The 23,463-nt window shown below is 44.8% G+C and overlaps 2 protein-coding genes across 5 annotated transcripts; both read left to right on the top strand.

The window, feature by feature from the left end:
- Nucleotides 1-1,499: 1,499 nt before the first annotated feature.
- Nucleotides 1,500-16,946, top strand: LOC307010267 (uncharacterized protein). The gene is made up of 8 exons (XM_079634800.1): nt 1,500-1,821; nt 2,598-2,729; nt 3,008-3,145; nt 3,362-4,474; nt 9,584-9,721; nt 14,919-15,050; nt 15,329-15,466; nt 15,683-16,946. The coding sequence occupies exons 1-8, from the start codon at nt 1,731-1,733 to the stop codon at nt 16,801-16,803; spliced, it is 3,003 nt and encodes a 1,000-aa protein (XP_079490926.1). The 5' UTR covers nt 1,500-1,730; the 3' UTR covers nt 16,804-16,946.
- Nucleotides 16,947-19,553: 2,607 nt separating this feature from the next.
- Nucleotides 19,554-23,198, top strand: LOC307008530 (uncharacterized protein). Of its 4 annotated transcripts, XM_079631371.1 has the most exons (5): nt 19,830-20,151; nt 20,928-21,059; nt 21,338-21,475; nt 21,692-22,491; nt 22,559-22,972. In XM_079631371.1, exons 1-5 carry the CDS (start codon nt 20,061-20,063, stop codon nt 22,559-22,561), a joined length of 1,164 nt encoding a protein of 387 aa, XP_079487497.1. In that variant the 5' UTR covers nt 19,830-20,060; the 3' UTR covers nt 22,562-22,972. The 4 variants fall into 4 exon arrangements, with proteins under 4 accessions (XP_079487495.1, XP_079487494.1, XP_079487497.1 ...); XM_079631369.1 differs by having other exon boundaries at nt 19,554-19,834; nt 21,692-22,955; XM_079631368.1 differs by having other exon boundaries at nt 19,827-20,151; nt 21,692-23,198.
- The last annotated feature ends 265 nt before the right edge of the window (nt 23,199-23,463 follow it).

Here is a 23,463-nt window from a genome sequence, read left to right as displayed (position 1 = left end):
GGCATAATATGTCACCTTTAAATTACCTCATGTCTCAAAGCACATAGCATGTAAGCAATAAGGTACGAGTGGCTGTGCTGTATCGTAAATAAGTCACAGCTAAAGGGAGTTGTTAGGCATGACACGAAGCAGAGTTACCACACGATGCAAAAATGAAAGCTAAAAAATATATATCAATGCAACTTTCATGAAGTAAAATCACAAAGGCTTCCTTCAGCTGGAAAGAATAGTCCCTGACCGTGAACAGGAACAGAAGTTACATTATTTCACCATGAGATGGTGGCAAAGATTGTCTTTATGAGTGAGTCAGTCAGTAGAGAAGACTTTTATATTGAAAGGACTGAAACTTGTGAACACGGAGAAGCAATATGCAACCAGAGCCCGTCTACGGAGAGCCTGGCCACTACCTATTAAGTCCTATTGTATCGAATTTTGGTTGTAGTTCCACCAGAGTTCCACTGGGGGCATTCGCCCGAGTGCAAAATTAATGGGAGTCTATGGAACTAGACGGCTACATTTGTCTCTTTCACCCGATCGCCGTTGAGAAATCTCAGATTTGATTGTAGGTTTTGCAAGTTCAACATGGGTTATAGTTCGAAAGTTGAATGAACGAGTACTTATGTCATTTCGATTTCTTACAGGTTGAGTTGTTGTTGCCCATAACACGCTAGCATTCTGCTTATGAACGCTGATTGGTCAGTGAAGGACTGATTACGACCAGAGATACCGCTTGATGGTATCGTGGCATCCGAAGCGGGACCAGAATTTCTTCTAGCAAAAACTCTTCTAGCACGTGTATTTACCTGTGTCAGGTGTGTTGTCGATGCCTTGAGAGAAAAGAAATTGCAAAGCGTGAAAGCACCACAGTGACTGAAGGATTGCCATAAAGCAGTATCTCTGGTCGTACGAGGTGTATGACGTCATTGACATTTTAAAATACTTTTTAAAGCAAATAAGTGACTCTAAAAAATCGAACACCCAGCAATGTGTAATTTCTTTGCATCTCCTTTCGAAAACAACATTCAAATTACTAGACAAAAAATTATATCCCGAGAAAAGTGGATTTTGAGGGGTATAGCTCCATAGACCTCCATTCATTCTGCACTCGTCCTGTGAGCGCCCTCATATGGAACCAGAGTGGAACTGCAACCAGTTCAGAAGCCGGAAGTTTACTGAGAGTGGCAGTTCTCCCCATATTAGACATTCTCTGATGCAACTGAAAAATGACTAGTGCGTCAGGGCACTGGAGAACCCCTTAACTGTTAAAAGGACAAGATATCGCAGAGGACATTCAAACAGATTTTTTTATTACGGTTAAAACTTTTGGTACTACTCCGACTTGTACCACTTGACCGCTGTACCACCTGACCACTACAGATTCTTTTGGCAAACGCTCAATCATCTCCTAATTACTGTAATTATTACGACATCCAACCCTAATCAAACACACCTGAACAAGCTGATCAAGGTCTTCAAGATTAGGCTACTAGAAAGCTACAGGCAGGTGAGATTCATCAGGGTTGGAGTTACCTAGACCTCCTTGGATCTATAAAAACTTGTTTTCAAGAAGCTCTTTAAACCCTTTTTACAGTGTTTGTTGTGGGATTTAGCAGATGTTTTGATGCAGCGACACAGTTTTTCATTGTAGTTTTGTGTTCCTTCCTGTTCGCCCCTCCTGACTCACTAATTCAGCACATCTTCTAGCAGAGTTGATTGTGAGATCGTAGGTCATGAGGATGACAGCTCGAGTGTACTGCTTGTTTAGTGCTGTTTTATTGTGTCTGTCTGCATGTTTGAGCACAACAGACGCTGGAGTCGTAGGTGAGAAGATCTTTTAGCTTCATTGCACAGCCCGAAGAAAGTGCCTTACAAAATATGACTTGGACCCATCTCAGCACATTGGTTTACAAAAGTACAGACGTCCAGCGGAAGTTTAACTTCGTATGGTGGTTTAGTTTCAATAATAAGCAAGCTTTAATTATGCAAACCTGTCATAAGTTTATGCATTTATTTCATTGTACAAGTAAAACCCATACAATCACTAATGTAGTATTTTAGTTTACTGTAAATCAAGACAACTAATGCTATATGGTTACACAATTGTTACCACATAGACATCAATCCTGAGTTTAAACTTCTGCTTCATGTTTTGTTTTCCCTATTTGAACAACTATTTAGGCCTTCAATAGCCTCTAACATGGGGAGCTATAACTTTTCTTGTGTTGTGTAGCCTAATAAAATGCTTGAAATGAGGGAGGTCATGGGGATGGCATAACAATTTTTGAAGACGTACACTTAGTTACACACCAGTAAATGTATAAACCACATATTTACTGGTGTGCATGTTTTCTATCAGCATTGCACTATTACTCGCCCAACTATAGGTTGTAACGGCACTCTCAGTCTTTGAAACTAATTGACGCAGTTTAGTGAGAAATGGTAGATGTCTAAGCTACTTTGATTTGAAGCTGATAAATGTGAATATTATATTAAAGTTTGTGGCACGTATTGCAAAACCCCTGACTTGCAAATGCTGAAACAAGCTATACAGCACTTCCTGGTCTCCCCTAACTATCCTCTTGAATCCTCTTCTGTAGTGTCCGGTCAGTGTCCGGCGATGCTGACCGTCGTGCCGTCCCGTCGAGGATGTCTTCGTGATAGAGACTGCTCTGGAGGACACAAATGCTGTCAATTTCCCTGTGGGACTGCGTGTGTGCCGCCTGTTTTCAGTGAGTTTAATTATTGATGGATGCTAAAGATATTCCAAAAGAAAGACTGAAAAAATGGTGTATAAACAAGTGTTCACTCAGAAATTGCTAGTAAATTTCACAATTGCAAAGAAACCGCAAGTAACACTTTGAACTAAACGTCAAACTACGAAGTAGAAAGACTGAATATTCCTGTCAAAACTAATCTGATCATCTTTGACAACTTACATTTTTTAAGTGGTGAATGAGACATTCAGTATTCAGTGATGTGGTTTCTCTGTCATGTGTCTGTATAATAGCAAAGCCAGGGGTGTGTCCAAGCACAAAGTCTGGAGCAGGAATGTGTGCCGAGTTGTGTTACTATGACAGTGACTGTCCGAACAATGAGAAATGCTGCAGCAATGGATGTGGACATCAGTGTATGGCTCCATATACAGGTATGTGATATGTTATTATATTAGTGTTTGGGTCGACTTTATTTCAGTTTATCTTGTTTGATTTTATTGCTTTACCGTTCTATGTGTCTAAAGTATTCAGCCGAACCAGCACCGGATGGATAATTACGATTAATACTTAAAATAAGAAACTTGCAATTTGTGTTTTATGCTGTATATCTGAGACTGGATTAAAGCGGATTATCTGTATCCATACAGTGAAGCCTACAGCCGAACCGCAGACGCCAGCTGCCGAGCTGCCGAATCCTCCAGTGACGCCAGCAGCCGAGCTGCCGACGCCTCCAGCTGAGCTGCCGAATCCTCCAGTGACGCCTCCAGCCGAACTGCCGAATCCTCCAGTGACGCCTGCAGCCGAACTGCCGAATCCTCCAGAGACGCCTGCAGCTGAACTGCCGAGTCCTCCAGTGACGCCTGGATCTGAACCGCTGAATCCTACATTGACTCCTGCCATCGAACAGCCCAAGCCTCCAGTGAAGCCTGCCGGCGGACAGCCCAAGCCTCCAGTAAAGCCTGCCGGCGAACAGCCAAAGCCTCCAGTAAAGCCTGCAGGCGAACAGCCCAAGCATCCAGTGAAGCCCAACGGCGAACAGCCCAAGCCTCCAGTGAAGCCCAACGGCGAACAGCCCAAGCCTCCAGTGAAGCCCAATAGCGAACAGCCCAAGCCTCCAGTGAAGCCCAACGGTGAACAGCCCAAGCCTCCAGTGAAGCCTGCCGGCGAACAGCCCAAGCCTCCCGTGAAGCCTGCCGGCGAACAGCCCAAGCCTCCAGTGAAGCCTGCTTCCGAACAGCCCAAGCCTCCAGTGAAGCCCAATGGCGAACAGCCCAAGCCTCCAGTGAAGCCCAACGGTGAACAGCCCAAGCCTCCAGTGAAGCCTGCTTCCGAACAGCCCAAGCCTCCAGTGAAGCCTGCTTCCGAACAGCCCAAGCCTCCAGTGAAGCCTGCTTCCGAACAGCTCAAGCCTCCAGTGAAGCCTGCTTCCGAACAGCCCAAGCCTCCAGTGAAGCCTGCTTCCGAACAGCCCAAGCCTCCAGTGAAGCCTGCTTCCGAACAGCCCAAGCCTCCAGTAAAGCCTGCGTCCGAACTGCCCAAGCCGCCAGTGAAGCCTGCGTCCGAACAGCCCAAGCCTCCAATGAAGCCTGTCGGCGAACAGCCCAAGCCTCCAATGAAGCCTGTCGGAGAACACCCCAAGCCGCCAGTGAAGCCTGCCGGCGAACCGCCCAAGTCTCCAGTGTGTGCTGAAAACTGTCACCAAACTCACCCTGATGGCAAATGTTCTAGCCATATGGGGGGATCCTCATCACCTTATGGGGGCTCATAAGGAATGTGGCCTTGCATAAAGTGTGCTGATTTAACCATTGAATGTATGGGATCTCTTCCCTGTTTTTCACCAAATAAATCTCACATTTTAAGACTTCTCTCTTTGTTTCTGTGGAAAAACAAAGACAATTGCTTGATTGTAGTGTTGGTGTTTTTGGTATTCCAGTGTCATTTGGCTGTTCTCACCTAATGGCTTATTGGCATTAGTGCTTTAGGAAGGTAAAAAATCACCTCACCAAGACCCAAACACGTCTTGTAACGAAAGACCTCTGTTTTCATCTTCGCACAAAACGGGCACTGAAATATGCATGCACAATTTTCCACGCACATATTGGGATGTAGAAATACTTTCTGCAGACTATGCTTACACACTTATTTTTTCTTAGCAATGCTAAAAAGCACATCAACCGTTCACTTGTTTACCGTTCGTGTAAACACTACATTCAGATTCACCAATCGGAATGAATTCAGTCCGAATGAAACAAAAGGTGTGCATTTAAACATAATGAATGGCGACCGCAGAAACCAAAAGCCGGATGGCGGACATCCCGAAATCCGCACGAGCCGCAACACTGCGAGGAACAGCCGCGGACGATGGAGGATCGAGGCAGCAGAGGAGCGAGACCGGCCCGGCAGTCAGGAGGACGAGCCCGGGCAGACTCGTAACGGAAATTTACGATAAAACGGCGTCTTTTCAGTTTCGAGTCAACTAGTAACCTTTTTGTATCAACTCTTCCGATACTGGCCTCTGTAACTGGTAGGCGTGGCCTCGTAGGGCAGTGAAGAAAGTGTATTCTGGGAGTTGTCTTTCATCCACATGAGCCAAAAATACATTTTCTGACTTTTCTCCGTCTAGAAGGTACCAACTTCTAAAATAATTTCACATTTCTACTACATACATGACCCAATTTAAATACACATTCATCTTTCCAGCGGTGAAGTATCCCTTTAATCTGCATGTTTCCACACACGGCGCCGCCATTTGGTTTTCGCTAGCGACAAAAGTGTAACCAGTTCTAACGCAATGGCAAAAGTTTGAGCAAAGCATGCAAACTCTTCTGTCGTTGGCTGCACAGAGCACTATTTGACCAAAAAAAGTTAAACATGATGCCACATTCAAGTCGATGAGGTGAATCAATGTAACTCCACAACAACTACATAACTGTATCCACTAACCATTCAGAAACGTCCAGGTTAAGTCTAAAAGTTGCAACCTCTTCCTGAGTCTCTCCGTAAGGCTGCACTCCGCTACTTATTTCTGAAATTTGACTGAAATTTGCGTGTTTTGTTATTGACGGAGTATCCGAAGCTCGCGTAAAGGATCATCCGTCTTCTGAACGGGGGGCGGGGAGCAGCAGCTCTTTTGCATTTAGAGGGACACACACACACAAACAGCGCGTTTTGGCTCACACCCAAAAAGGGGAAACTTTGACAAGCTCTAATCAATGATCTGGGTTGTATTTTCAGCTGTAATTTCCCAGACACATTCTGGGGGCACCATAGATTTATATTACATCTTGTGAAAAGCGGCATAATATGTCACCTTTAAATTACCTCATGTCTCAAAGCACATAGCATGTAAGCAATAAGGTACGAGTGGCTGTGCTGTATCGTAAATAAGTCACAGCTAAAGGGAGTTGTTAGGCATGACACGAAGCAGAGTTACCACACGATGCAAAAATGAAAGCTAAAAAATATATATCAATGCAACTTTCATGAAGTAAAATCACAAAGGCTTCCTTCAGCTGGAAAGAATAGTCCCTGACCGTGAACAGGAACAGAAGTTACATTATTTCACCATGAGATGGTGGCAAAGATTGTCTTTATGAGTGAGTCAGTCAGTAGAGAAGACTTTTATATTGAAAGGACTGAAACTTGTGAACACGGAGAAGCAATATGCAACCAGAGCCCGTCTACGGAGAGCCTGGCCACTACCTATTAAGTCCTATTGTATCGAATTTTGGTTGTAGTTCCACCAGAGTTCCACTGGGGGCATTCGCCCGAGTGCAAAATTAATGGGAGTCTATGGAACTAGACGGCTACATTTGTCTCTTTCACCCGATCGCCGTTGAGAAATCTCAGATTTGATTGTAGGTTTTGCAAGTTCAACATGGGTTATAGTTCGAAAGTTGAATGAACGAGTACTTATGTCATTTCGATTTCTTACAGGTTGAGTTGTTGTTGCCCATAACACGCTAGCATTCTGCTTATGAACGCTGATTGGTCAGTGAAGGACTGATTACGACCAGAGATACCGCTTGATGGTATCGTGGCATCCGAAGCGGGACCAGAATTTCTTCTAGCAAAAACTCTTCTAGCACGTGTATTTACCTGTGTCAGGTGTGTTGTCGATGCCTTGAGAGAAAAGAAATTGCAAAGCGTGAAAGCACCACAGTGACTGAAGGATTGCCATAAAGCAGTATCTCTGGTCGTACGAGGTGTATGACGTCATTGACATTTTAAAATACTTTTTAAAGCAAATAAGTGACTCTAAAAAATCGAACACCCAGCAATGTGTAATTTCTTTGCATCTCCTTTCGAAAACAACATTCAAATTACTAGACAAAAAATTATATCCCGAGAAAAGTGGATTTTGAGGGGTATAGCTCCATAGACCTCCATTCATTCTGCACTCGTCCTGTGAGCGCCCTCATATGGAACCAGAGTGGAACTGCAACCAGTTCAGAAGCCGGAAGTTTACTGAGAGTGGCAGTTCTCCCCATATTAGACATTCTCTGATGCAACTGAAAAATGACTAGTGCGTCAGGGCACTGGAGAACCCCTTAACTGTTAAAAGGACAAGATATCGCAGAGGACATTCAAACAGATTTTTTTATTACGGTTAAAACTTTTGGTACTACTCCGACTTGTACCACTTGACCGCTGTACCACCTGACCACTACAGATTCTTTTGGCAAACGCTCAATCATCTCCTAATTACTGTAATTATTACGACATCCAACCCTAATCAAACACACCTGAACAAGCTGATCAAGGTCTTCAAGATTAGGCTACTAGAAAGCTACAGGCAGGTGAGATTCATCAGGGTTGGAGTTACCTAGACCTCCTTGGATCTATAAAAACTTGTTTTCAAGAAGCTCTTTAAACCCTTTTTACAGTGTTTGTTGTGGGATTTAGCAGATGTTTTGATGCAGCGACACAGTTTTTCATTGTAGTTTTGTGTTCCTTCCTGTTCGCCCCTCCTGACTCACTAATTCAGCACATCTTCTAGCAGAGTTGATTGTGAGATCGTAGGTCATGAGGATGACAGCTCGAGTGTACTGCTTGTTTAGTGCTGTTTTATTGTGTCTGTCTGCATGTTTGAGCACAACAGACGCTGGAGTCGTAGGTGAGAAGATCTTTTAGCTTCATTGCACAGCCCGAAGAAAGTGCCTTACAAAATATGACTTGGACCCATCTCAGCACATTGGTTTACAAAAGTACAGACGTCCAGCGGAAGTTTAACTTCGTATGGTGGTTTAGTTTCAATAATAAGCAAGCTTTAATTATGCAAACCTGTCATAAGTTTATGCATTTATTTCATTGTACAAGTAAAACCCATACAATCACTAATGTAGTATTTTAGTTTACTGTAAATCAAGACAACTAATGCTATATGGTTACACAATTGTTACCACATAGACATCAATCCTGAGTTTAAACTTCTGCTTCATGTTTTGTTTTCCCTATTTGAACAACTATTTAGGCCTTCAATAGCCTCTAACATGGGGAGCTATAACTTTTCTTGTGTTGTGTAGCCTAATAAAATGCTTGAAATGAGGGAGGTCATGGGGATGGCATAACAATTTTTGAAGACGTACACTTAGTTACACACCAGTAAATGTATAAACCACATATTTACTGGTGTGCATGTTTTCTATCAGCATTGCACTATTACTCGCCCAACTATAGGTTGTAACGGCACTCTCAGTCTTTGAAACTAATTGACGCAGTTTAGTGAGAAATGGTAGATGTCTAAGCTACTTTGATTTGAAGCTGATAAATGTGAATATTATATTAAAGTTTGTGGCACGTATTGCAAAACCCCTGACTTGCAAATGCTGAAACAAGCTATACAGCACTTCCTGGTCTCCCCTAACTATCCTCTTGAATCCTCTTCTGTAGTGTCCGGTCAGTGTCCGGCGATGCTGACCGTCGTGCCGTCCCGTCGAGGATGTCTTCGTGATAGAGACTGCTCTGGAGGACACAAATGCTGTCAATTTCCCTGTGGGACTGCGTGTGTGCCGCCTGTTTTCAGTGAGTTTAATTATTGATGGATGCTAAAGATATTCCAAAAGAAAGACTGAAAAAATGGTGTATAAACAAGTGTTCACTCAGAAATTGCTAGTAAATTTCACAATTGCAAAGAAACCGCAAGTAACACTTTGAACTAAACGTCAAACTACGAAGTAGAAAGACTGTAGCCTAGAAATCTAGACGCCCCTAGCGGCAGCAAAATGTATTTTGCAGCCAGGGCCAGTCTAGCAACTCTCAATACACATTCTAGCAGCAAAAACCCAGATTGGGTCAGGCCAATCACGTCGTGTATAGAGCATGCGGGGCGGGCTTAACATATGACGACAGAGTTGCGACGGCTGGCATAGGCACTTGTAAACAAAGAATGGCGGCAGCAGCTGTCGAACAGCAGTCTTTCGAATCGGCTTTGGCTGCGACTCTGGAGGACTTGGAGTTAAGTTTCTCTTTAAGAAAAGAGCAAAAAACGGCACTTAAATCATTTTTAAAAAAGGAAGATGTGTTCGGAGTTTTGCCGACTGGATACGGAAAAAGTTTAATATACCAATTAGCTCCGCTGGTGGGAAAACGTCACCTTCTTCGTTGCTCTGATTGGTTGTAGCGCTATCCTATTGCGTGCAGAGGGATTTTGAGAGACAGCCGTTTATCCCGCCTCTCGGAGTAAGCCTAGTCTATGGAGAGTGTCCAGACTAAACATCTTGATGTAAGTCTGGCTGGCCAGGCTAGAAAGACTGAATATTCCTGTCAAAACTAATCTGATCATCTTTGACAACTTACATTTTTTAAGTGGTGAATGAGACATTCAGTATTCAGTGATGTGGTTTCTCTGTCATGTGTCTGTATAATAGCAAAGCCAGGGGTGTGTCCAAGCACAAAGTCTGGAGCAGGAATGTGTGCCGAGTTGTGTTACTATGACAGTGACTGTCCGAACAATGAGAAATGCTGCAGCAATGGATGTGGACATCAGTGTATGGCTCCATATACAGGTATGTGATATGTTATTATATTAGTGTTTGGGTCGGCTTTATTTCAGTTTATCTTGTTTGATTTTATTGCTTTACCGTTCTATGTGTCAAAAGTATTCAGCCGAACCAGCACCGGATGGATAATTACGATTAATACTTAAAATAAGAAACTTGCAATTTGTGTTTTATGCTGTATATCTGAGACTGGATTAAAGCGGATTATCTGTATCCATACAGTGAAGCCTACAGCCGAACCGCAGACGCCAGCTGCCGAGCTGCCGAATCCTCCAGTGACGCCAGCAGCCGAGCTGCCGACGCCTCCAGCTGAGCTGCCGAATCCTCCAGTGACGCCTCCAGCCGAACTGCCGAATCCTCCAGTGAAGCCCAACGGCGAACAGCCCAAGCCTCCAGTGAAGCCCAATAGCGAACAGCCCAAGCCTCCAGTGAAGCCTGCCGGCGAACAGCCCAAGCCTCCCGTGAAGCCTGCCGGCGAACAGCCCAAGCCTCCAGTGAAGCCTGCTTCCGAACAGCCCAAGCCTCCAGTGAAGCCCAATGGCGAACAGCCCAAGCCTCCAGTGAAGCCCAACGGTGAACAGCCCAAGCCTCCAGTGAAGCCTGCTTCCGAACAGCCCAAGCCTCCAGTGAAGCCTGCTTCCGAACAGCCCAAGCCTCCAGTGAAGCCTGCTTCCGAACAGCCCAAGCCTCCAGTGAAGCCTGCTTCCGAACAGCCCAAGCCTCCAGTGAAGCCTGCTTCCGAACAGCCCAAGCCTCCAGTGAAGCCTGCTTCCGAACAGCCCAAGCCTCCAGTAAAGCCTGCGTCCGAACTGCCCAAGCCGCCAGTGAAGCCTGCGTCCGAACAGCCCAAGCCTCCAGTAAAGCCTGCGTCCGAACAGCCCAAGCCTCCAATGAAGCCTGTCGGCGAACAGCCCAAGCCTCCAATGAAGCCTGTCGGAGAACACCCCAAGCCGCCAGTGAAGCCTGCCGGCGAACCGCCCAAGTCTCCAGTGTGTGCTGAAAACTGTCACCAAACTCACCCTGATGGCAAATGTTCTAGCCATATGGGGGGATCCTCATCACCTTATGGGGGCTCATAAGGAATGTGGCCTTGCATAAAGTGTGCTGATTTAACCATTGAATGTATGGGATCTCTTCCCTGTTTTTCACCAAATAAATCTCACATTTTAAGACTTCTCTCTTTGTTTCTGTGGAAAAACAAAGACAATTGCTTGATTGTAGTGTTGGTGTTTTTGGTATTCCAGTGTCATTTGGCTGTTCTCACCTAATGGCTTATTGGCATTAGTGCTTTAGGAAGGTAAAAAATCACCTCACCAAGACCCAAACACGTCTTGTAACGAAAGACCTCTGTTTTCATCTTCGCACAAAACGGGCACTGAAATATGCATGCACAATTTTCCACGCACATATTGGGATGTAGAAATACTTTCTGCAGACTATGCTTACACACTTATTTTTTCTTAGCAATGCTAAAACGCACATCAACCGTTCACTTGTTTACCGTTCGTGTAAACACTACATTCAGATTCACCAATCGGAATGAATTCAGTCCGAATGAAACAAAAGGTGTGCATTTAAACATAATGAATGGCGACCGCAGAAACCAAAAGCCGGATGGCGGACATCCCGAAATCCGCACGAGCCGCAACACTGCGAGGAACAGCCGCGGACGATGGAGGATCGAGGCAGCAGAGGAGCGAGACCGGCCCGGCAGTCAGGAGGACGAGCCCGGGCAGACTCGTAACGGAAATTTACGATAAAACGGCGTCTTTTCAGTTTCGAGTCAACTAGTAACCTTTTTGTATCAACTCTTCCGATACTGGCCTCTGTAACTGGTAGGCGTGGCCTCGTAGGGCAGTGAAGAAAGTGTATTCTGGGAGTTGTCTTTCATCCACATGAGCCAAAAATACATTTTCTGACTTTTCTCCGTCTAGAAGGTACCAACTTCTAAAATAATTTCACATTTCTACTACATACATGACCCAATTTAAATACACATTCATCTTTCCAGCGGTGAAGTATCCCTTTAATCTGCATGTTTCCACACACGGCGCCGCCATTTGGTTTTCGCTAGCGACAAAAGTGTAACCAGTTCTAACGCAATGGCAAAAGTTTGAGCAAAGCATGCAAACTCTTCTGTCGTTGGCTGCACAGAGCACTATTTGACCAAAAAAAGTTAAACATGATGCCACATTCAAGTCGATGAGGTGAATCAATGTAACTCCACAACAACTACATAACTGTATCCACTAACCATTCAGAAACGTCCAGGTTAAGTCTAAAAGTTGCAACCTCTTCCTGAGTCTCTCCGTAAGGCTGCACTCCGCTACTTATTTCTGAAATTTGACTGAAATTTGCGTGTTTTGTTATTGACGGAGTATCCGAAGCTCGCGTAAAGGATCATCCGTCTTCTGAACGGGGGGCGGGGAGCAGCAGCTCTTTTGCATTTAGAGGGACACACACACACAAACAGCGCGTTTTGGCTCACACCCAAAAAGGGGAAACTTTGACAAGCTCTAATCAATGATCTGGGTTGTATTTTCAGCTGTAATTTCCCAGACACATTCTGGGGGCACCATAGATTTATATTACATCTTGTGAAAAGCGGCATAATATGTCACCTTTAAATTACCTCATGTCTCAAAGCACATAGCATGTAAGCAATAAGGTACGAGTGGCTGTGCTGTATCGTAAATAAGTCACAGCTAAAGGGAGTTGTTAGGCATGACACGAAGCAGAGTTACCACACGATGCAAAAATGAAAGCTAAAAAATATATATCAATGCAACTTTCATGAAGTAAAATCACAAAGGCTTCCTTCAGCTGGAAAGAATAGTCCCTGACCGTGAACAGGAACAGAAGTTACATTATTTCACCATGAGATGGTGGCAAAGATTGTCTTTATGAGTGAGTCAGTCAGTAGAGAAGACTTTTATATTGAAAGGACTGAAACTTGTGAACACGGAGAAGCAATATGCAACCAGAGCCCGTCTACGGAGAGCCTGGCCACTACCTATTAAGTCCTATTGTATCGAATTTTGGTTGTAGTTCCACCAGAGTTCCACTGGGGGCATTCGCCCGAGTGCAAAATTAATGGGAGTCTATGGAACTAGACGGCTACATTTGTCTCTTTCACCCGATCGCCGTTGAGAAATCTCAGATTTGATTGTAGGTTTTGCAAGTTCAACATGGGTTATAGTTCGAAAGTTGAATGAACGAGTACTTATGTCATTTCGATTTCTTACAGGTTGAGTTGTTGTTGCCCATAACACGCTAGCATTCTGCTTATGAACGCTGATTGGTCAGTGAAGGACTGATTACGACCAGAGATACCGCTTGATGGTATCGTGGCATCCGAAGCGGGACCAGAATTTCTTCTAGCAAAAACTCTTCTAGCACGTGTATTTACCTGTGTCAGGTGTGTTGTCGATGCCTTGAGAGAAAAGAAATTGCAAAGCGTGAAAGCACCACAGTGACTGAAGGATTGCCATAAAGCAGTATCTCTGGTCGTACGAGGTGTATGACGTCATTGACATTTTAAAATACTTTTTAAAGCAAATAAGTGACTCTAAAAAATCGAACACCCAGCAATGTGTAATTTCTTTGCATCTCCTTTCGAAAACAACATTCAAATTACTAGACAAAAAATTATATCCCGAGAAAAGTGGATTTTGAGGGGTATAGCTCCATAGACCTCCATTCATTCTGCACTCGTCCTGTGAGCGCCCTCATATGGAACCAGAGTGGAACTGCAACCAGTTCAGAAGCCGGAAGTTTACTGAGAGTGGCAGTTCTCCCCATATTAGACATTCTCTGATGCAACTGAAAAATGACTAGTGCGTCAGGGCACTGGAGAACCCCTTAACTGTTAAAAGGACAAGATATCGCAGAGGACATTCAAACAGATTTTTTTATTACGGTTAAAACTTTTGGTACTACTCCGACTTGTACCACTTGACCGCTGTACCACCTGACCACTACAGATTCTTTTGGCAAACGCTCAATCATCTCCTAATTACTGTAATTATTACGACATCCAACCCTAATCAAACACACCTGAACAAGCTGATCAAGGTCTTCAAGATTAGGCTACTAGAAAGCTACAGGCAGGTGAGATTCATCAGGGTTGGAGTTACCTAGACCTCCTTGGATCTAAAAAAACTTGTTTTCAAGAAGCTCTTTAAACCCTTTTTACAGTGTTTGTTGTGGGATTTAGCAGATGTTTTGATGCAGCGACACAGTTTTTCATTGTAGTTTTGTGTTCCTTCCTGTTCGCCCCTCCTGACTCACTAATTCAGCACATCTTCTAGCAGAGTTGATTGTGAGATCGTAGGTCATGAGGATGACAGCTCGAGTGTACTGCTTGTTTAGTGCTGTTTTATTGTGTCTGTCTGCATGTTTGAGCACAACAGACGCTGGAGTCGTAGGTGAGAAGATCTTTTAGCTTCATTGCACAGCCTGAAGAAAGTGCCTTACAAAATATGACTTGGACCCATCTCAGCACATTGGTTTACAAAAGTACAGACGTCCAGCGGAAGTTTAACTTCGTATGGTGGTTTAGTTTCAATAATAAGCAAGCTTTAATTATGCAAACCTGTCATAAGTTTATGCATTTATTTCATTGTACAAGTAAAACCCATACAATCACTAATGTAGTATTTTAGTTTACTGTAAATCAAGACAACTAATGCTATATGGTTACACAATTGTTACCACATAGACATCAATCCTGAGTTTAAACTTCTGCTTCATGTTTTGTTTTCCCTATTTGAACAACTATTTAGGCCTTCAATAGCCTCTAACATGGGGAGCTATAACTTTTCTTGTGTTGTGTAGCCTAATAAAATGCTTGAAATGAGGGAGGTCATGGGGATGGCATAACAATTTTTGAAGACGTACACTTAGTTACACACCAGTAAATGTATAAACCACATATTTACTGGTGTGCATGTTTTCTATCAGCATTGCACTATTACTCGCCCAACTATAGGTTGTAACGGCACTCTCAGTCTTTGAAACTAATTGACGCAGTTTAGTGAGAAATGGTAGATGTCTAAGCTACTTTGATTTGAAGCTGATAAATGTGAATATTATATTAAAGTTTGTGGCACGTATTGCAAAACCCCTGACTTGCAAATGCTGAAACAAGCTATACAGCACTTCCTGGTCTCCCCTAACTATCCTCTTGAATCCTCTTCTGTAGTGTCCGGTCAGTGTCCGGCGATGCTGACCGTCGTGCCGTCCCGTCGAGGATGTCTTCGTGATAGAGACTGCTCTGGAGGACACAAATGCTGTCAATTTCCCTGTGGGACTGCGTGTGTGCCGCCTGTTTTCAGTGAGTTTAATTATTGATGGATGCTAAAGATATTCCAAAAGAAAGACTGAAAAAATGGTGTATAAACAAGTGTTCACTCAGAAATTGCTAGTAAATTTCACAATTGCAAAGAAACCGCAAGTAACACTTTGAACTAAACGTCAAACTACGAAGTAGAAAGACTGAATATTCCTGTCAAAACTAATCTGATCATCTTTGACAACTTACATTTTTTAAGTGGTGAATGAGACATTCAGTATTCAGTGATGTGGTTTCTCTGTCATGTGTCTGTATAATAGCAAAGCCAGGGGTGTGTCCAAGCACAAAGTCTGGAGCAGGAATGTGTGCCGAGTTGTGTTACTATGACAGTGACTGTCCGAACAATGAGAAATGCTGCAGCAATGGATGTGGACATCAGTGTATGGCTCCATATACAGGTATGTGATATGTTATTATATTAGTGTTTGGGTCGACTTTATTTCAGTTTATCTTGTTTGATTTTATTGCTTTACCGTTCTATGTGTCTAAAGTATTCAGCCGAACCAGCACCGGATGGATAATTACGATTAATACTTAAAATAAGAAACTTGCAATTTGTGTTTTATGCTGTATATCTGAGACTGGATTAAAGCGGATTATCTGTATCCATACAGTGAAGCCTACAGCCGAACCGCAGACGCCAGCTGCCGAGCTGCCGAATCCTCCAGTGACGCCAGCAGCCGAGCTGCCGACGCCTCCAGCTGAGCTGCCGAATCCTCCAGTGACGCCTCCAGCCGAACTGCCGAATCCTCCAGTGACGCCTGCAGCCGAACTGCCGAATCCTCCAGAGACGCCTGCAGCTGAACTGCCGAGTCCTCCAGTGACGCCTGGATCTGAACCGCTGAATCCTACATTGACTCCTGCCATCGAACAGCCCAAGCCTCCAGTGAAGCCTGCCGGCGGACAGCCCAAGCCTCCAGTAAAGCCTGCCGGCGAACAGCCAAAGCCTCCAGTAAAGCCTGCAGGCGAACAGCCCAAGCATCCAGTGAAGCCCAACGGCGAACAGCCCAAGCCTCCAGTGAAGCCCAACGGCGAACAGCCCAAGCCTCCAGTGAAGCCCAATAGCGAACAGCCCAAGCCTCCAGTGAAGCCCAACGGTGAACAGCCCAAGCCTCCAGTGAAGCCTGCCGGCGAACAGCCCAAGCCTCCCGTGAAGCCTGCCGGCGAACAGCCCAAGCCTCCAGTGAAGCCTGCTTCCGAACAGCCCAAGCCTCCAGTGAAGCCCAATGGCGAACAGCCCAAGCCTCCAGTGAAGCCCAACGGTGAACAGCCCAAGCCTCCAGTGAAGCCTGCTTCCGAACAGCCCAAGCCTCCAGTGAAGCCTGCTTCCGAACAGCCCAAGCCTCCAGTGAAGCCTGCTTCCGAACAGCTCAAGCCTCCAGTGAAGCCTGCTTCCGAACAGCCCAAGCCTCCAGTGAAGCCTGCTTCCGAACAGCCCAAGCCTCCAGTGAAGCCTGCTTCCGAACAGCCCAAGCCTCCAGTAAAGCCTGCGTCCGAACTGCCCAAGCCGCCAGTGAAGCCTGCGTCCGAACAGCCCAAGCCTCCAATGAAGCCTGTCGGCGAACAGCCCAAGCCTCCAATGAAGCCTGTCGGAGAACACCCCAAGCCGCCAGTGAAGCCTGCCGGCGAACCGCCCAAGTCTCCAGTGTGTGCTGAAAACTGTCACCAAACTCACCCTGATGGCAAATGTTCTAGCCATATGGGGGGATCCTCATCACCTTATGGGGGCTCATAAGGAATGTGGCCTTGCATAAAGTGTGCTGATTTAACCATTGAATGTATGGGATCTCTTCCCTGTTTTTCACCAAATAAATCTCACATTTTAAGACTTCTCTCTTTGTTTCTGTGGAAAAACAAAGACAATTGCTTGATTGTAGTGTTGGTGTTTTTGGTATTCCAGTGTCATTTGGCTGTTCTCACCTAATGGCTTATTGGCATTAGTGCTTTAGGAAGGTAAAAAATCACCTCACCAAGACCCAAACACGTCTTGTAACGAAAGACCTCTGTTTTCATCTTCGCACAAAACGGGCACTGAAATATGCATGCACAATTTTCCACGCACATATTGGGATGTAGAAATACTTTCTGCAGACTATGCTTACACACTTATTTTTTCTTAGCAATGCTAAAAAGCACATCAACCGTTCACTTGTTTACCGTTCGTGTAAACACTACATTCAGATTCACCAATCGGAATGAATTCAGTCCGAATGAAACAAAAGGTGTGCATTTAAACATAATGAATGGCGACCGCAGAAACCAAAAGCCGGATGGCGGACATCCCGAAATCCGCACGAGCCGCAACACTGCGAGGAACAGCCGCGGACGATGGAGGATCGAGGCAGCAGAGGAGCGAGACCGGCCCGGCAGTCAGGAGGACGAGCCCGGGCAGACTCGTAACGGAAATTTACGATAAAACGGCGTCTTTTCAGTTTCGAGTCAACTAGTAACCTTTTTGTATCAACTCTTCCGATACTGGCCTCTGTAACTGGTAGGCGTGGCCTCGTAGGGCAGTGAAGAAAGTGTATTCTGGGAGTTGTCTTTCATCCACATGAGCCAAAAATACATTTTCTGACTTTTCTCCGTCTAGAAGGTACCAACTTCTAAAATAATTTCACATTTCTACTACATACATGACCCAATTTAAATACACATTCATCTTTCCAGCGGTGAAGTATCCCTTTAATCTGCATGTTTCCACACACGGCGCCGCCATTTGGTTTTCGCTAGCGACAAAAGTGTAACCAGTTCTAACGCAATGGCAAAAGTTTGAGCAAAGCATGCAAACTCTTCTGTCGTTGGCTGCACAGAGCACTATTTGACCAAAAAAAGTTAAACATGATGCCACATTCAAGTCGATGAGGTGAATCAATGTAACTCCACAACAACTACATAACTGTATCCACTAACCATTCAGAAACGTCCAGGTTAAGTCTAAAAGTTGCAACCTCTTCCTGAGTCTCTCCGTAAGGCTGCACTCCGCTACTTATTTCTGAAATTTGACTGAAATTTGCGTGTTTTGTTATTGACGGAGTATCCGAAGCTCGCGTAAAGGATCATCCGTCTTCTGAACGGGGGGCGGGGAGCAGCAGCTCTTTTGCATTTAGAGGGACACACACACACAAACAGCGCGTTTTGGCTCACACCCAAAAAGGGGAAACTTTGACAAGCTCTAATCAATGATCTGGGTTGTATTTTCAGCTGTAATTTCCCAGACACATTCTGGGGGCACCATAGATTTATATTACATCTTGTGAAAAGCGGCATAATATGTCACCTTTAAATTACCTCATGTCTCAAAGCACATAGCATGTAAGCAATAAGGTACGAGTGGCTGTGCTGTATCGTAAATAAGTCACAGCTAAAGGGAGTTGTTAGGCATGACACGAAGCAGAGTTACCACACGATGCAAAAATGAAAGCTAAAAAATATATATCAATGCAACTTTCATGAAGTAAAATCACAAAGGCTTCCTTCAGCTGGAAAGAATAGTCCCTGACCGTGAACAGGAACAGAAGTTACATTATTTCACCATGAGATGGTGGCAAAGATTGTCTTTATGAGTGAGTCAGTCAGTAGAGAAGACTTTTATATTGAAAGGACTGAAACTTGTGAACACGGAGAAGCAATATGCAACCAGAGCCCGTCTACGGAGAGCCTGGCCACTACCTATTAAGTCCTATTGTATCGAATTTTGGTTGTAGTTCCACCAGAGTTCCACTGGGGGCATTCGCCCGAGTGCAAAATTAATGGGAGTCTATGGAACTAGACGGCTACATTTGTCTCTTTCACCCGATCGCCGTTGAGAAATCTCAGATTTGATTGTAGGTTTTGCAAGTTCAACATGGGTTATAGTTCGAAAGTTGAATGAACGAGTACTTATGTCATTTCGATTTCTTACAGGTTGAGTTGTTGTTGCCCATAACACGCTAGCATTCTGCTTATGAACGCTGATTGGTCAGTGAAGGACTGATTACGACCAGAGATACCGCTTGATGGTATCGTGGCATCCGAAGCGGGACCAGAATTTCTTCTAGCAAAAACTCTTCTAGCACGTGTATTTACCTGTGTCAGGTGTGTTGTCGATGCCTTGAGAGAAAAGAAATTGCAAAGCGTGAAAGCACCACAGTGACTGAAGGATTGCCATAAAGCAGTATCTCTGGTCGTACGAGGTGTATGACGTCATTGACATTTTAAAATACTTTTTAAAGCAAATAAGTGACTCTAAAAAATCGAACACCCAGCAATGTGTAATTTCTTTGCATCTCCTTTCGAAAACAACATTCAAATTACTAGACAAAAAATTATATCCCGAGAAAAGTGGATTTTGAGGGGTATAGCTCCATAGACCTCCATTCATTCTGCACTCGTCCTGTGAGCGCCCTCATATGGAACCAGAGTGGAACTGCAACCAGTTCAGAAGCCGGAAGTTTACTGAGAGTGGCAGTTCTCCCCATATTAGACATTCTCTGATGCAACTGAAAAATGACTAGTGCGTCAGGGCACTGGAGAACCCCTTAACTGTTAAAAGGACAAGATATCGCAGAGGACATTCAAACAGATTTTTTTATTACGGTTAAAACTTTTGGTACTACTCCGACTTGTACCACTTGACCGCTGTACCACCTGACCACTACAGATTCTTTTGGCAAACGCTCAATCATCTCCTAATTACTGTAATTATTACGACATCCAACCCTAATCAAACACACCTGAACAAGCTGATCAAGGTCTTCAAGATTAGGCTACTAGAAAGCTACAGGCAGGTGAGATTCATCAGGGTTGGAGTTACCTAGACCTCCTTGGATCTATAAAAACTTGTTTTCAAGAAGCTCTTTAAACCCTTTTTACAGTGTTTGTTGTGGGATTTAGCAGATGTTTTGATGCAGCGACACAGTTTTTCATTGTAGTTTTGTGTTCCTTCCTGTTCGCCCCTCCTGACTCACTAATTCAGCACATCTTCTAGCAGAGTTGATTGTGAGATCGTAGGTCATGAGGATGACAGCTCGAGTGTACTGCTTGTTTAGTGCTGTTTTATTGTGTCTGTCTGCATGTTTGAGCACAACAGACGCTGGAGTCGTAGGTGAGAAGATCTTTTAGCTTCATTGCACAGCCCGAAGAAAGTGCCTTACAAAATATGACTTGGACCCATCTCAGCACATTGGTTTACAAAAGTACAGACGTCCAGCGGAAGTTTAACTTCGTATGGTGGTTTAGTTTCAATAATAAGCAAGCTTTAATTATGCAAACCTGTCATAAGTTTATGCATTTATTTCATTGTACAAGTAAAACCCATACAATCACTAATGTAGTATTTTAGTTTACTGTAAATCAAGACAACTAATGCTATATGGTTACACAATTGTTACCACATAGACATCAATCCTGAGTTTAAACTTCTGCTTCATGTTTTGTTTTCCCTATTTGAACAACTATTTAGGCCTTCAATAGCCTCTAACATGGGGAGCTATAACTTTTCTTGTGTTGTGTAGCCTAATAAAATGCTTGAAATGAGGGAGGTCATGGGGATGGCATAACAATTTTTGAAGACGTACACTTAGTTACACACCAGTAAATGTATAAACCACATATTTACTGGTGTGCATGTTTTCTATCAGCATTGCACTATTACTCGCCCAACTATAGGTTGTAACGGCACTCTCAGTCTTTGAAACTAATTGACGCAGTTTAGTGCGAAATGGTAGATGTCTAAGCTACTTTGATTTGAAGCTGATAAATGTGAATATTATATTAAAGTTTGTGGCACGTATTGCAAAACCCCTGACTTGCAAATGCTGAAACAAGCTATACAGCACTTCCTGGTCTCCCCTAACTATCCTCTTGAATCCTCTTCTGTAGTGTCCGGTCAGTGTCCGGCGATGCTGACCGTCGTGCCGTCCCGTCGAGGATGTCTTCGTGATAGAGACTGCTCTGGAGGACACAAATGCTGTCAATTTCCCTGTGGGACTGCGTGTGTGCCGCCTGTTTTCAGTGAGTTTAATTATTGATGGATGCTAAAGATATTCCAAAAGAAAGACTGAAAAAATGGTGTATAAACAAGTGTTCACTCAGAAATTGCTAGTAAATTTCACAATTGCAAAGAAACCGCAAGTAACACTTTGAACTAAACGTCAAACTACGAAGTAGAAAGACTGAATATTCCTGTCAAAACTAATCTGATCATCTTTGACAACTTACATTTTTTAAGTGGTGAATGAGACATTCAGTATTCAGTGATGTGGTTTCTCTGTCATGTGTCTGTATAATAGCAAAGCCAGGGGTGTGTCCAAGCACAAAGTCTGGAGCAGGAATGTGTGCCGAGTTGTGTTACTATGACAGTGACTGTCCGAACAATGAGAAATGCTGCAGCAATGGATGTGGACATCAGTGTATGGCTCCATATACAGGTATGTGATATGTTATTATATTAGTGTTTGGGTCGGCTTTATTTCAGTTTATCTTGTTTGATTTTATTGCTTTACCGTTCTATGTGTCTAAAGTATTCAGCCGAACCAGCACCGGATGGATAATTACGATTAATACTTAAAATAAGAAACTTGCAATTTGTGTTTTATGCTGTATATCTGAGACTGGATTAAAGCGGATTATCTGTATCCATACAGTGAAGCCTACAGCCGAACCGCAGACGCCAGCTGCCGAGCTGCCGAATCCTCCAGTGACGCCAGCAGCCGAGCTGCCGACGCCTCCAGCTGAGCTGCCGAATCCTCCAGTGACGCCTCCAGCCGAACTGCCGAATCCTCCAGTGACGCCTGCAGCCGAACTGCCGAATCCTCCAGAGACGCCTGCAGCTGAACTGCCGAGTCCTCCAGTGACGCCTGGATCTGAACCGCTGAATCCTACATTGACTCCTGCCATCGAACAGCCCAAGCCTCCAGTGAAGCCTGCCGGCGGACAGCCCAAGCCTCCAGTAAAGCCTGCCGGCGAACAGCCAAAGCCTCCAGTAAAGCCTGCAGGCGAACAGCCCAAGCATCCAGTGAAGCCCAACGGCGAACAGCCCAAGCCTCCAGTGAAGCCCAACGGCGAACAGCCCAAGCCTCCAGTGAAGCCCAATAGCGAACAGCCCAAGCCTCCAGTGAAGCCCAACGGTGAACAGCCCAAGCCTCCAGTGAAGCCTGCCGGCGAACAGCCCAAGCCTCCCGTGAAGCCTGCCGGCGAACAGCCCAAGCCTCCAGTGAAGCCTGCTTCCGAACAGCCCAAGCCTCCAGTGAAGCCCAATGGCGAACAGCCCAAGCCTCCAGTGAAGCCCAACGGTGAACAGCCCAAGCCTCCAGTGAAGCCTGCTTCCGAACAGCCCAAGCCTCCAGTGAAGCCTGCTTCCGAACAGCCCAAGCCTCCAGTGAAGCCTGCTTCCGAACAGCTCAAGCCTCCAGTGAAGCCTGCTTCCGAACAGCCCAAGCCTCCAGTGAAGCCTGCTTCCGAACAGCCCAAGCCTCCAGTGAAGCCTGCTTCCGAACAGCCCAAGCCTCCAGTAAAGCCTGCGTCCGAACTGCCCAAGCCGCCAGTGAAGCCTGCGTCCGAACAGCCCAAGCCTCCAATGAAGCCTGTCGGCGAACAGCCCAAGCCTCCAATGAAGCCTGTCGGAGAACACCCCAAGCCGCCAGTGAAGCCTGCCGGCGAACCGCCCAAGTCTCCAGTGTGTGCTGAAAACTGTCACCAAACTCACCCTGATGGCAAATGTTCTAGCCATATGGGGGGATCCTCATCACCTTATGGGGGCTCATAAGGAATGTGGCCTTGCATAAAGTGTGCTGATTTAACCATTGAATGTATGGGATCTCTTCCCTGTTTTTCACCAAATAAATCTCACATTTTAAGACTTCTCTCTTTGTTTCTGTGGAAAAACAAAGACAATTGCTTGATTGTAGTGTTGGTGTTTTTGGTATTCCAGTGTCATTTGGCTGTTCTCGCCTAATGGCTTATTGGCATTAGTGCTTTAGGAAGGTAAAAAATCACCTCACCAAGACCCAAACACGTCTTGTAACGAAAGACCTCTGTTTTCATCTTCGCACAAAACGGGCACTGAAATATGCATGCACAATTTTCCACGCACATATTGGGATGTAGAAATACTTTCCGCAGACTATGCTTACACACTTATTTTTTCTTAGCAATGCTAAAACGCACATCAACCGTTCACTTGTTTACCGTTCGTGTAAACACTACATTCAGATTCACCAATCGGAATGAATTCAGTCCGAATGAAACAAAAGGTGTGCATTTAAACATAATGAATGGCGACCGCAGAAACCAAAAGCCGGATGGCGGACATCCCGAAATCCGCACGAGCCGCAACACTGCGAGGAACAGCCGCAGACGATGGAGGATCGAGGCAGCAGAGGAGCGACACCGGCCCGGCAGTCAGGAGGACGAGCCC

Source organism: Phoxinus phoxinus, assembly GCF_949152265.1.
Source record: "Phoxinus phoxinus genome assembly, chromosome: 1".
In the NCBI taxonomy this organism is placed as follows: domain Eukaryota; kingdom Metazoa; phylum Chordata; class Actinopteri; order Cypriniformes; family Leuciscidae; genus Phoxinus; species Phoxinus phoxinus.
The sequence above is the reverse complement of the archived record's forward strand: the minus strand, read 5'-3'. Positions and strand labels throughout refer to the sequence as shown.